Genomic DNA, 15,548 nt, shown 5'->3' with positions numbered 1-15,548 from the left:
CTAACTACGTATCTGTTAGACTGCACGTCTAACTACGTCTGTTAGACTGTACGTCTAACTACGTTTGTTATATTGCACGTCTAACTACGTCTGTTAGACTGCACGTCTAATTACGTATCTGTTAGACTGCACGTCTAACTACGTATTTGTTAGACTACACGTCTAACTACGTATCCGTTAGACTGTACGTCTAACTACGTATCTTTTAGACTGCACGTCTAACTACGTATCCGTTAGACTGCACGTCTAACTCTATGAATTTAATGGTCAATTAGTCTAATGAACCTCATTTAGACTTAGTCTAATATAACCTGTTTTCGATACACCTGCACCAAAAACGATTAGACGACTTAAATTACGTTTTGTACACACTCATCATCAAAATTCCAATAGTCAAAATATTTTGACACTTAGTCAAAATATTTTGACACTTAGTCAAAATAATTTGACCCAACAAAATTAATAAATAATAATATGTATTCAAAGTTTAAACTTTTTAATAAATCACTAATAATATATTAAAATAAAAAATATAATACTCTCATTCCACATTTTATTCACTTTGGTAAAATAACTCATCTTCTCACATATCTCATCACATATTTTTACTAATGAATTTCTTGTCTCATTACCTTAATTACACTTTCTACTTTGGTCAAATCAAAAATATCAAACATTATTAATCTCTTTTTTACCCTCACTTTAGCCCATCAATGCTCAATCGACCTCTCATCTCGTAACCTTAAAACACTCAGACTAACTAATCATCTCATTCCATATTTATCTACTTATTCAAATCGGATTTCTCATATCGTGACCTTAATTTTCACTTCGGTTAAACAACTAGTCTTCTAGCATATTTTAACCACCAATATCAATTTCTTTTTCAATCGACCTTTACGACTAATCAAAATCATCTCATTTCACATTTATTCACCAATCACAATCGACCTCTATACTCTCGAAGATTTTACTTTCACTTCATCAAACAACTCATCTTTTCACATATTTTATAATATACAACCCGATATTTGTATCCTCACTTCGGATAACCATACATCTAATTTCATATTTATCTATCCCAATTGACCTCTCATCTCTTTACCTTACTTTCACTTTAACTAATTAACCATCTCATTCCACATTTATCTATCAATTCACAGTCTACCTCTCATCTCGAGACCTTGCTTTCTTCGTCAAACAACTCATCTCCTAACATATTTTACAATATACAACCCGATATTTTTTATCCTCAATTTGGCTAACCATCCATCTCATTTCACATTTATCCACCCCAATAATCGACCTCTCATATGTGATCTTACACTTTCACTTCAGTTAAATCAACAATCTCCAACATTACCAATCTCTTTTACTTTTTCACTTTGATCACCAATCCCCAACTAACCTCTTATCTCGTGACCCATCTCCTCACATATTTTACAATATACAACCTGACTGTTTATCCTCATTTCGGATAACTAACCATCTCATTCCACATTTATCCACACCCTAATCAACCTCTCATATTGTGTGACCTTACACAATTTTCATTTCGATCAAATCAACCATCTCCAACATCACCAATCTTTTTTACTCTTCACTTTGATCACCAATCCCCAACTGACCTTGTATCTCGTGATCCATCTCCTCACATAATTTATAATATGAAACCTGACTTTTTTATCCTCACTTCAGATAACTAACTATCTCATTCTATATTTATCCATACCCTAATCAACCTCTTATATTGTGTGACCTTACACAATTTCATTTCGGTCAAATCAACCATCTTCAACGTTACCAATCTATTTTATCCTCACTTTGACCCATCAATTCCTCAATCGACCTCTCATAGTGTGACATTACTTACATCGATTAACCAAAACTATCTTGTTCCATATTTTTATCCCACTAATCTAAATCGACCTCTCATTTAGAGACTTTACTTTCATTTGGGTCAAACAATCCATCTTCTAACATATTTTATAATAAACCGCCCGACTTACTTATCTTCACTTAGACTGATCATTTCACATTTATCCACCCTAATCGGACATCTTATACCGTGACCTTAAACTTTCAATTTGGTACATTACCAATCTCTTTTACCCTCACTTTGGCCCACTAATCCTCAATCGAACTCTCATCGCGTTGCATACTCACTTCGAGTGACCAACTATCTCATTTATATTTTTATCCACCTCAATTGACCTTGTGACCTTACATTTTCATTTCGGTCAAATAAACAAACAACAAACAATTTCTTTCTATATCGTGAATGTCATTTACCCAACCCCCAATTTCATTGCATATTTTAACCATTCATCACAATCGACCTCTAATTTTGTGAATGACATTTATCCACCCACCAATTTCATCACAAATTTTAATATTTCAACCTAAATCACTTAAGATTGTTGATTTATATTTATAATTTTGTGTATGTATATATAATTTATATGACTAACAATTAAAAAATACTTATATATATATATTTGTTTATTTGTATTTTAAAAATATTTCTTATTATTTTAATATATTTAAATTAAATTTTTATTTTTAAAATTTAATAATTTTTTCACTAAGGTTTATTATATATATATATATATATATATATATATATATATATATATATATATATATATATATATATATATATATATAAATTATTATTATACTATTAAGGTTTATTTTTTTATTTTTTTAAATAAATTTTGAATTATTAATTTTATTTATTTAGATTTATTATTAAAATAAAAATTAAATAATTATGTGAATTTCTTTCCTAATTAATTAATCTCTATTTTTTAACTAGTAAGGTTCATACATATGAATGAATTATTATTATTATAATATTGATATTAAATTTATAAGATTATTTTAAATAAATTTTGAATTACTAATTTTATTTATTTAGATTTATTATTAAAATAAAAAAAATGTGTTAATTCAATTTCAATCATAGTTTCACATGCCTAGTATTCTTCAGAAAAATCAACTACAAATCTCAATCGACCTCTAATCTCATGACATCACGATTCTTTATTACCGACCTCTTATCTCTCGACAAAAACACATATCAATCACACTTTAACACGTCTATTATCCCTAAGAAAACAAAGCATCAATCTCAATTGATATTTAGCATTGTGACTTTATACTCTAGTCAATCAAATATTTAATTCATATTTTTTAATCACTTTCAATTATTATCGGCATATTATCCATCGGCAAACCACATCTCAATCAACTTGGTTAAAATGTTGTACTTATTTTTGTTAGGGTCTGAGTTCGAACATACTTATAGTATTTTTAATTTTATTTTAAGCATTTTAAGTTTATAAGTGGGTCAACCCACATTCCGACCTAATATTCATTTCCTCTTTTAATATATATATATATATATATATATATATATATTAAAATATTAAATTTATTTTAAAAAATGATAAAAAAAAAAGTTAAATAAATTATTCTAAAAAATAAAATAAATAAAAATCTATTTTAGATAAGAAGTATAACAAATAATAAATTTATAAATTAATAATTTAATATATAATATTTGATATATCAAATTATATAATTAAATTTACAACTAATATGATTAATATATAAAGATATAATAGTCTTTATATATTTTTGTTAATATTAATTTTAAATAATTAATTTTAAATATTATCAAACTAATTCTAATATTTAGTACTTAAAGTTTAAAAAAATATTAATTATAAATTTATCTTTTATCTCTAAATATTTGAATAATTAAATACTAATAATTCAATGTTTAATATTTAAATATTAATTTTCAGTTTTACTTTTAAATTACTTAACAAAGTTAACTAGTAAATTTACCCTTAAGCTATATTAACATAAATTTTTATGATTTTATACTCTATTCTAAAGAAGGTTATCTAGCAATATTATTAAATTAAGTTAATTACTCAAGTTTTGTTATATTCTTAACCACTGGTAAAAAAAACCGACCTTTACCGATGGTTTTTACCGAAGGTTTTCTAAATTCTTCGGAATTGATCCCGAGAGGAACAAATCTTTCGGTATTAAAAATATATTCTGAGAGTCGTGTAAAACCTTCGGATTTACAAATTATTACCCAAAGTTATACACATAACTTTCGGTTTTTCCCTTCCTAAAAAATCAAAATAATTCTAAGTGTTGGAAATTGTGTAATTGCAAAGGTTATTCAAAAAACTTTCGGTTTTACCTTTCCTGAATTTTTTAATTACGAAGGCTTCCCAATAAACCTTCGGTTTTGACTCATCCCAAAAAAATGGAAAATAATTCTAATTTTGGGAATGATTAATTGTGAAGCTTATTCAAAAAACTTTCGGTTTTACCTTTTCTGAAATTCTTAATTGCAAAGGTTTTCCAATAAACCTTCGGTTTTGACTCATCACAAAACAATTAAAAATAATTCTAAGTTTGGTGATGGTTATTTCCGAAGGTTTTTCAATAAACCTTCAGTTTTGACTAATATCAAAACCGAAAGTAATATGAAAACCTTCGGTAACTACCTTTATAAATACAAACCCTAACCATTCTCTTTTTCATTCGTCTTTCTCCTTTCTCTCTCTTCCGCCCGCGCCGCAACCGCCTCCGCCTCCACCGCTTTCCTCCTTCTTCTTCTCGCATGCGTCGCCGATCCAAGTTAGATTTATATTGTTTTTGTTAATTATTAGATTTAGATTTGTTATCGGTTAGTTTTATATTATTTAGATTTAGGCTAGTTTAGATTATTTGTTTGGTAGTTTGATTTAGATTTGTTATTGTTTAGATTAGATTTAGGTTATGTTAGTTTAATTATATTTTGTTTGTTATATATATATATATATATATATATGATTTTGTTAGATTTGGTTAAATGTATGATATATTTTGGTTATTGTGTTTGATTTAAGTTATATTAGATTTGGACTATGGTTATTTTGTTTGATTAATATATATGAAATTCATTTAGGATGAGTGATTCATGGAAAATTATTCGGCGGACACTAGAGAAACTGTGCCGGCCATACCAGAATTTGATAGCAGCATCAAAATTTGCGAAAGAGGCGAAACAAATATTGTTAGAATTGGAGCAAATTCGATTGAGGGACGCGGAAAGAGGTCAATTGGTTACTGAACTGAAAGCGGATAATGCTAAAATGAAGCAAAAACTAAAGAATCTCGAACAACAAGTTGATTATTTTAAGAAACTTAATCAACCATCCCCCTCCCCCTTCATCTACTAATTAGTAGATTTTAGTGTTTAATTTATTATGTGTAATCTTTTTCGTTCGAACTGATGTAAGATTTGGTGTACTTTGAATAATGATCTATTTTTATCTTTTGGTTTATTAATGTGGTTTATGAATTTTTTTCCTTTATTTATTGGTTTTGCCTTTATTTTAGAAAATTATATAACATGTTTGATTGGAAAAATATGGTAATTGCGAAGTTTATTGAAAAACTTTCGCTTTTGACCCAGGGTATTTGCGAAAGTTTTCAAATAAACTTTCGCTTTTGACCCTTCCCCAAAAAATTGTAAATTTTTCAAAGTGTTGGGAAGATCAAAAGAGAAAATTTTATTGAAAACTTTTGCTTTTGACCCTTCCTAAAAAAAATTGAAAATTTTTCTAAGTGTTGGGAAGGGTCAAAAGCGAAAGTTTTATTGAAAACTTTCGCTTTTGACCCTTCCTAAAAAAATGAAATTTTTTCTAAGTGTTGGGAAGGGGTATTTGCGAAAATTTTCAATAAAACTTTCGCTTTTGACCCTTTCCCAAAAAAAATTGAAAATTTTTCTAAGTGTTGAGAAGGGTCAAAAGCGAAAGTTTTTGACCCTTCCTAAAAAATTAAAAAGTTTTTTAAGTGTTGGTAAGGGGTATTTGCGAAAGTTTTATTGAAAACTTTCGCTTTTGACCCTTCCCCAAAAAGAATTGAAATTTTTTCTAAGTGTTAGGAAGGGTCAAAAGCGAAAACTTTCGCTTTTAACCCTTCCCAAAAAAAATTGAAATTTTTTCTAATTGTTGGGAATGGTCAAAAGCGAAAGTTTTCAATAAAACTTTCGCTTTTGACCCTTCCCAAAAAAAATTGAATTTTTTTCTAAGTGTTGGGAAGGGGTATTTGCGAAAGTTTTATTGAAAATTTCCTCTTTTGACCCTCCTAAAAAACATTATGTTTAAGGTCAGGATCGAGAGTTTTATATATAACTTTCGGAAATATTAATCAAAACTGAAAGTTTTATATAAAACTTTCCGTTTTACCACTTCATAATTTGTTTAATTAATTTGTTTTGCATCTACTAATCTAGACTCTTAACTAATCTAATAAAGTGTGGGTTATTTTTAAAAATTAAGATTGTGTTTAATGTTAAAATGTTTATATATAAAGATTATATAAAGAAGTGTATATGTATGTTTGTGTTTGATGATCATATGAATGTTTATAAAGTTTGATCATATAGATTGTGTAATATTTTAAGGTTATCAAATGTGTTAAATTAATGTTGTTCAAAGTTATTAGAAGGTGAAGAACCAATTAATTTAACAATTTGTGAAGTGGTAATTCCGAGAGTTTTATGTATAACTTTCGGAAATAACCATCAAAACTGAAAGTTATGCCATTAACTTTCGGAATTACCACTTCATAATTTGTTAAATTAATTGGTTTTTTACTTTCCAATCTAGACTCATAACTAATATAATCAAGTGTGTATTGTATTTTAAAAATTAAGATTGTGTTTAATGTTAAAATTTTTATGATTGTGTTTTATTATATAGAGAAGTGTATATAAATGTTTATGTTTTATTATCCTATGAATGTGTGTAATATTTGATCATATGGATTGTGTAATATTTTAAGGATATCAAATTTGTTAAATTAATGTTGTTCAAGATTATTATAAAGTGAGAAACCAATTAATTTAATAATTTGTCAAGTAGTAAAACCGAAAGTTAATGATATAACTTTCAGAAATAATCATCAAAACCGAGAGATATAGACACATCTCTCGGAATTTAAAAAATCAACACCGAGAGATATGTCCTAACCTCTCGGAAATATGAAAAACAAAACCGAGAGTTATAATATAAACTTTTGGTATTAAAATTGATCAAAACCAAAAGTTCTTTAATAAACTTTCGGTAATGACCTCATTAAAAAAACAAAACCCTTTTCTTTTTCCCTCGATTGCTTCCTCTTCCCATTTCTTCTTATCTCCGCGATTCCTTCCGCCCGCCTACGCCGCCCGAAGACGACGACTTTCTCGCCCCAATAGAAGACGACGCCGCCCGAAGACGACGTCGCCCGAAGACTACAACGCTGCCTAAGGATTGAAGCCGCCCAATCGATCGATCGACGACGCCGCACGAACCCTGCCTCCGCCTTCAAGCCGTCGCCGCCTAAGGATTGAAGTCGTCGCCGCACTTATCCACCGTCGGATTGAAGCCGTCGCCGCTCTTCTCCACCGTTGCTTTCTCGTCGTCGGATCTACCGCCAGCCACCGTCGGATCTACAAGGTTAGTTTTTTAATTTTTAATTAGGTTAGTCTAATTAAGTTTTGATATTAGCAGTTCTATATTTGTTAATTGAATTTTAGGTTAGAATTATGTTAGATAATGTTTGATTGTGGTTTGATTGTGGTTTGATTGAGGTTTGATTTAGGTTAGATTTGGTTTGATTTAGGGTTTTGGTTAGATTTAGGTTAGATTTGATTTTGAATATGTTAGAATTGTTGGTTAGATTTTATGAATATGTTTGAATTGTTGGTTAGATTAGGTTTGATTATGTTAGATTTGGTTTGATTATTTTGTTAGATTTAGGTTAGATATGATTTTGAATATGTTTGAATTGTTGGTTAGATTAAGTAATATGTTTTATATTAGGTTGTTTGAATTGTTGGTTAGATTTGATGAATATGTTTGAATTATTGATTAGATTTGATGAATATGTTTGAATTGTTGGTTATAATATGTTTAATTAGGTTTGATTATGTTTGATTTATGTTATATTTAGTTTGATTTAGGTTAGATTTGATTTTGAATATGTTAGAATTGTTGGTTGAATTATGTTTGGATAATGTTAGATTATGTTGAATTTTGGTTGGATAATGATAGATTAGGTAGAGATTATGTTAGAATTATGTAAGCCTAATTAATTTAGACAAAGTTAAGTAAATAATAATGCGGGTTGTTTTCTATTTTATTAGAAAGATGAAAGTACTCGATAAAAGTTGGATGACCTTACGTCGAGATCATTCATATTACGAGGAAGGTGTTGACAAATTCCTCAAGTTTGCTGTTAGGAGTACATCCCGACAAATAGTGAAATGTCCTTGCGTGAAATGCTTGAACACGCCGTTTATGGAAATAGACGATGTGAAGACTCACCTCATCATTTATGGAATAAATGTTCATTATGAGTACTGATATTTTCATGGAGAAAAGAGACGTACTACTCACGTGATTAATGATGATGTCGATGACGATGTCGATGACTTGGATGATGATGATGATCAGTCGGAGGATGCCGTGCCGAAATTCAACGATCCGAGTACAGAGATGAATAATACAGTTAATGAAGAGGTCAATGAAGAACGTTATATGCACGATTTTATAAACGATATGTTTTTCAACGTTAATGATGTCCTAAAAAACCATGAACCAGTCGAAGATGCGTAGAGATTTTATAAATTTCTTGATGATTGCAAACGGTCATTGTATGAAGGTGCTCGAATAACGAAATCATCAGCACTACTAAAACTACTTCACATAAAGAATGTTTGTCAATGGACAAATTCTTCGTTCGATATGTTGTTGCGTCTACTTAAAGATTACATATTACCGATTGACGCTCAATTGCCAAACTCCTACTACGAAAGTAAAAAATTCATTACTGATATCGGGATTAAGTATGAGAAGATAGACGCATGTAAAAACAACTGTATGCTATTTTGGAAGGACGATAAAAATGTAGATTCTTACAGAGTTTGCAGTCTTTCAAGATGGAAAGTCGACCAAACAAGTGGGGCAGTTCAAAAGAAGCAAAATGGGAAATTCATTCCAACTAAGGTGTTGAGATATTTTCCTCTAATACCAAGACTTCAAAGACTATACATGTCCTCAAAAACGGCTGCAATGATGAGATGGCATAAGGAAGGAAGAGTTGATAGTGATACGTTGAGACATCCCGCTGATTTCTTAACTTGGAAAACGTTTGATGAAAATTATAAGGATTTCGCGTCGGAACCTCGAAACGTAAGACTGGGTTTATCAAGCGATGGGTTTCAACCATTTGCAAATGGGAAAAGTCATACAGTGTTTGGCATGTATACATGTCCTCAAGAGACCTCGAGATCTTAGGAGAAGGTCCAAGTATGTACTCGTCTATGTATGTTTGGTGTAAAGTAAACGGATACAAATTTTGTACAGAAAAACACGACAAAGGTTTGACCACTCAAAATAGTGGGGTGGTTGTTGAAGGGTACAACGGGTCTGAAACTATGTCATACTACGGAGTTTTAACTTATATAATCGAAGTACAATACTTTTCTCACAAACGAGTTGTCTTATTCAAGTGTAAGTGATTTGATACACAATCGGGGGAACTAGGAGTGAAAGTGGATAAATATGGCTTCGTAAGTATAAATGTAAACCGAATTTTAAAACTCAAAGTCAAGACCCGTATATATTGGCGAGTCAAGCAAAACAAGTATTCTATGCCCCTGATATGTCAGCCCGACCCGGTTGGAAGATTGTGACAAAAATAAAATCGCGGTTTACAAATATATAGTCCATATTAATTAATTAGGTAAATTTATATTTTTTACTTTATATTCATTCTTATTACTACTTTATTTCAAATATTCGCTCATTTTTATTAATGGTGCATTAAGAATGTCTGAAGGTCGTAAAGAAACTTGGGAGACTATGAGGAAAACACTCAGCAAATTGGGAAAGCACTACCAAAACCTACTTGCCCAATCAGAAAACTTAAGGCTCCGAGAATTGTCTTCTAGAAATCAAGCACCTATTGTTGTGGAGCCGATAGCTATTGCTCCCCCAGCAGTCGAGGATATTGATGCTGATGAGGCTAAAGAGTTTGTTAAGAGTACGTTTGCTGATATGGGGGTGACAATGAGGCTGACGACGAGGATCACGAGGAGGCTCACGAGGAGGATGACGAGGAGGATTATTCCACTCTCGACCCATCATCGACAGGCAACTTGTTTACACTTAGTTATTGTTTGAATTGATTTACATATCTAATTATGAATTTGATAATTTTGAAGAATCTTTTGCCCGCAATAGACGGGGGAAGATCAAGAATATCGCGTTATCTAAGAGGCCAGCGGGGACAAAAATTTCTCTGACTTTTAGAGCGGTAGATGGGAGGCCCGACGATGCTGACGAGGGAAGAACAAGGTGGTCTAGACATTTGGGGTCGGTTGTGCGGGACCCCTCAACCGTCTCACACCGTCTTCTGAAGTGGAAGGCATTAAGTACTGACCAAATGGATTCACTTTGGACTGCTATGACGATAATAATCATTACTTAATTATACATTAATCATTCAATAATTTTTTTATAACATTTGAATGTTTTTATTTTCAGGATCCGTTCGAGTCTACTAATGGTTCTATTGATGAATATCGAATGACCGGATTGGGACACGTTAAACAGATATGGGATAGATGACACTCGGATTTGAACAAGGATTATATTCGCATCCATCAAGGAGACAAGGCGGCGGTACTGGCCAATCCTCCACCAGAGTACGATCGAGATGATTGGGAGTTTGTGTGTCGCAATCATTACTTCACGGAAAAATTTAAGGTACGGTTTTATAAATTATAAAATCTTATATTAATTATTCTAACTTCATTTTTTATTTCAAATACAGCAAAACAGTCGAACAATTGTTGTCAACAGAAATAAGCTCAAATTCCCACATCATACTAGAAGTAGACAGTTTGCTCAAGTGGAGAAAAAATTGGTATGTACATTATTTATAATAACTTCATTATAAATATTGTTATTAATTTTATAAATCATTTATTTCAATAGGCGCTTGAAATGGGACGGGCTCCCTCAGTCATTGAATTATTCAAGAGGACCCGTACCCCAAAACCGACAAAAGAAAACCAAACCCCTGTCCCGGACAAACGCGTGCAAGAGAAAATTGTAAGTTAATTGAATATAGCTAGTTTTTTATTATAAAAATGATAATTTATTTCAAATGTGCAGGTTGAGATGGAGGAAGTTCTTAGTAACGAATCGGAAATATCTGATTTTGAATTGACGGAGAGGGTGTTCGGATAATAAAAACACGAGGGAGTGTTCGGTATGGGATCAAGCGTCCGACCCACACACTTTCGTAAGAATCTTTGAAGTGGAAACAGTTCACAACGAACCAATGAGCGATTGTATGAAGAGAGTAAAAGAATGGCGTTGAAACTGGAGGAATTGGAGAAGAGGGATGAAGAAAGAATGCGAACAATTAATGAAATACAAGCGGAAAAGGTAGAATTGATTTCAAGAATGGATAGGGAAAGTGCAAAACATGAGAAGGAAATGTTAGAAATGAATGAAAGATTAGAGAGTTTTGAAATGTTTATGAGGCAGTATCAACCACCCCCTCCTCCTCCCATCAGCTAGTTCTAGTATGTTTCGACTGTATAATTGATTGAATACGTTTTAATTTTAATGTAAAACATGTTGTTTGGATGATTGGTTTGATTGAGAATTTTGGAAAGATCATTTGCTTTATGAATTGATATCGGTTTGGCTGAACAGGTTTCGGTTGAGCACAAAACAATCGGGCTATTTTGTAAATTTTGTAGGGAAAAATCGAAAGTTAAATGGAATCTTTCGGTTTTTCTTGAAAAGGAAAAACCGAGAGTTCTTCATATTCTCTTTGTTTTATTTCAAAAGGAAAAACCGATAGTTTTTGGAAAGCTTTCAGTTTAGATATCCAAGAGAAAAACCGAAAGTTAATTGGAAAACTTTCGGTTTTTTTCAAATGAAAAGGCCGAAAGTTTTCCAATTAACTTTTGGTTTTTCTTCAAAGAGAAAAACCGAAAGTTTTCCAATTAACTTTCGGTTTTTCTCTTGGGTATCTAAATCGAAAGCTTTCTAAAAATTATCGGTTTTTCCTTTTGAAATAAAACCAAAAGTTTTCCTATTAACTTTCGGTTTTTCTCTTTGAAGAAAAACCGAATATTAATTAGAAAACTTTCGGTTTTTCCTTCGGGTATCTAAACCGAAAATTTTACGATATCTCTCGGTAAACGCCCAATTGTTTTTAACGAAAGATTCAATACCGAGAAATGACGAGAGTTACCTATATTTTCGATATTGGGTTTATACCGAAAGTTATACGGTCAAAACCGATAGCTTTTACTCTCGTTTTTTACCCCTTTTTCACCAATAAACCTAATTAAATTGGTATGATTTTCAATTTCATCATTTTACAAGTTTACAAATTATCTTAATTTTATAGTTTTATAAATATAAAATAATTTTTTATCTACACGGAGCAAGTTATCACTCATTCAAATAAATAAAATTTAACAACTAATATTATTTTTAATAAAACTTTATTCCATGATTTTAATACACATTATTTCAGATAAATGAACTAAGAAAAATTAATAAATAATATCTTTGAATAATTTTTTACTCAATAATTTTAATTTACAATTATTTTTTGAATGAAATTATAAATATTTTTTACTATAATAGATTAGGTGAATATTTGATTAGTTAATAATTTTTAAATTACTTAATTCTATTTTAATTCTTACAAAAATAAACTCTTACTATTTGACATAAATTTGAGAGCATTGTTTTGTAAGTCTGCATAAACTCCCCAGAAAATTACTAAATTTATTTCTCAAACAAATAAAATAAAATAAAAAAATTGGCAAAAGTCAAATTAAAATTTTCTTTAAACCAAGAAACTGCTCTATACGGCCCACCTGTCTATTCCACTTTTCTCATGTATACAAAACATGTCCCCACTCTTTGTCGTTCTTAATGGGCCTAGTAAAAAGCCCATCAACCCTAGGTATTATTTATTAACTAACACCGGCCGGAGAACATCTAAGGCCTAGTTCAACTTCACACCTGTCACTTTCCAATTGGTTCTCTTCTTCATCTTCTTCCTCTTCTAGCGTCACTCTTGAAAATTCCTTCGTTTTAAGGCTCGGGCTCAGGCTCAGACTCAGGCTCGGTTTCGAACCTAAAGTTAGCTCCAGTTCAACGTCACTATTTCTCGACGGAGACAGTAAAGCCTCCATAGAAACCACGTCTCCACCATCTAGACTCGGTGGCTCAGCTCGATGAGTCATGACAGAGTCATGACTCCCGGACCGATCCCGATCTGGGTTCGGATTCTGATGTGACCAGCTCCACATAACTTGTGCAGCTTCATCTACGGCAGACTCAACTTCCAGAACTGGAACTTTCTTGTTCTGTTTCGAACCGGTTCTCTTGAACCGGCTACGACTCGTCTTCACCTTATGAAGCTCACGAGACGCAGAAGATTCATCGTCCTTGGAAACATGACGGATATCGCAGGCCTTTAGAGGGGGACTTATCGTACCTTCATCGGAATCCGGTGATACTTGGGTTATTGGTGCACCGTTTAGAACAGCCTCAACAGCTGCGTGACATAGATGCCAATTCCCAGCACAGAGTAAACCGGCTGAACCGTAAATCGGATTCACTATTCTTCCACAAGCCTCGTATAACAAAGATCTAAAGATTGCTGCATAAATAAACAAAAAAGATTAAACATTTTTGAACTCTTTTAACCTTTTTTCACCGACCCAGATGTTATAGATCACGTACCAGGGCGGAGATGAGGAGGGCCGGCATTGATGAGATTTTGAAGGCCGGCGCGGCCGTAGAACTTGGCGAGGAAAAGGGTGGCGTTGGATTGGGATTCAGGGGAGGTGATCCATTGAAGACAGGGTCTGATGGAGCAATTTTCAGTGCAGCCCTTGCGAAGGACTCGGCAACCATTACAGCTGACCCTCATGGTGATAGATGTTTAGAGAGAGAAATTTGATGGCTAGATTGTCGGGGGGAGAGAGAGAGAGAGAGAGAGGAATGGGGGAGAAGAGAGAATAAGAATAATATAATAAAGAAGGAAGGAAGGAAGGGAGGGAGGGGGGTGGGGGAGTTTCGGTACGTGGATTTCAGGCGCAGTGGTTTTGATTTCCTTTAGAAATCCAAAACTGTCTGGTTTTCTTCCCACAGTTCCATTTTTATGGAAAGCTGACATGGCATTGAAGTTCCCATGTTTTGTTCCTCCTTTTTATAAAGTTATGGGGGCTCTCTCTATTTTTTACAATTTTGTTAAGCAAGTATTTTATTATAATTTTACATAAAATTATAAATATAAAAATAAAATGTAAAACTTCAATTTTAAATTGAAATGAAATGAAGTCATAAAGTTTGGGTTATACTAATTCTTATATTAAAAAAATGGTATTAAAAAATATATAAGAATATTATATATTTTTTAAGATAGAATATATTTTAATATTTTGATTAATGATGGTAAATTATTACTTGATTATTCAATTAATTCAAATATAACTATGTTTATTATAAAAATAAAATAAAGAATTTACACCTAATTTTTACTAAATAAATAAATTTTTTATAACTATTTTAGAAAAATAAATTTTAGTATTGAAACCATATTATTTAGTGAAAAAATAAACCAATCTTCATCTCATGATAACATTTATTTTACTATTTATTGTATATAGCAACTCAAATTCAAAATTATTTTAAATTATTTTTGCATGAAAAAAATAATTCACTCAAAAAGAAATAATTTTAGAAAGATTAAATGTTACTAATTAAGTATTGTATTATGTTAGCCTAAATTTATTTCAAACAATAAGAACAAGACTATATAGAGTTAATAAAAAAAAATGTATATGAATAGATTCTTCACTCCAAACAAATGTTAATACATATTTATAATGAAGAGAAAAAAAAATATTGACTAATACTTATGGTAGACTCACATTAACATTAATAATTAAAACTAATGGGCAAAAACCTAAATAGTATTATATTATTTAAACCACCCACATATATGGGGTAGCATGTTTCCTATTTTTCTATGAATTTTTTTAAAATATTAACTTCATCAATTAATAAATAATTAATAAATAACTTGGGGGTAATACAGTCCTTTTGGCTAGGTAAATGGATCTATCCATAAATCTGATTTATCGGACTGACAACATGCAAATCGGTCCAAAACCATCGGATGCCACGTAAGTAACACGTGGAAGATTGCCCAACAACACAATTCTACATCTTTCGGCGGCTCGCCACGTTCTCCAAGAGGCACCTTTTCTGTATACGCGCTTTATCCTCATTCACGCGCTGTTCATGCGGCGGTCCGAGGGTGGAATCTAAACTCCCTAAACACATGTTTGTTTGTTTACAATAATTTCAAATAATCCAACTCAAACCCATATTTTATTATTCTACGAGTTTACTAATAAAGTGTCCCACTAAAAT

The 15,548-nt window shown here is 31.5% G+C and overlaps 1 protein-coding gene across 1 annotated transcript; it reads right to left on the bottom strand.

The window, feature by feature from the left end:
• Positions 1-13,060: 13,060 nt before the first annotated feature.
• On the bottom strand, positions 13,061-14,073 carry LOC124932543 (LOB domain-containing protein 40-like). Its single transcript, XM_047473194.1, has 2 exons — positions 13,851-14,073; positions 13,061-13,767 (listed from the first exon to the last, which is right to left on the bottom strand). Exons 1-2 carry the CDS (start codon positions 14,038-14,040, stop codon positions 13,076-13,078), a joined length of 882 nt encoding a protein of 293 aa, XP_047329150.1. The 5' UTR covers positions 14,041-14,073; the 3' UTR covers positions 13,061-13,075.
• Between the last annotated feature and the right edge of the window lie 1,475 nt (positions 14,074-15,548).

This window comes from Impatiens glandulifera, chromosome 3, assembly GCF_907164915.1.
Source record: "Impatiens glandulifera chromosome 3, dImpGla2.1, whole genome shotgun sequence".
Lineage (NCBI taxonomy): Eukaryota > Viridiplantae > Streptophyta > Magnoliopsida > Ericales > Balsaminaceae > Impatiens > Impatiens glandulifera.
Note: the sequence above shows the minus strand (reverse complement) of the source record. Positions and strands in the feature narration are given on the sequence as shown.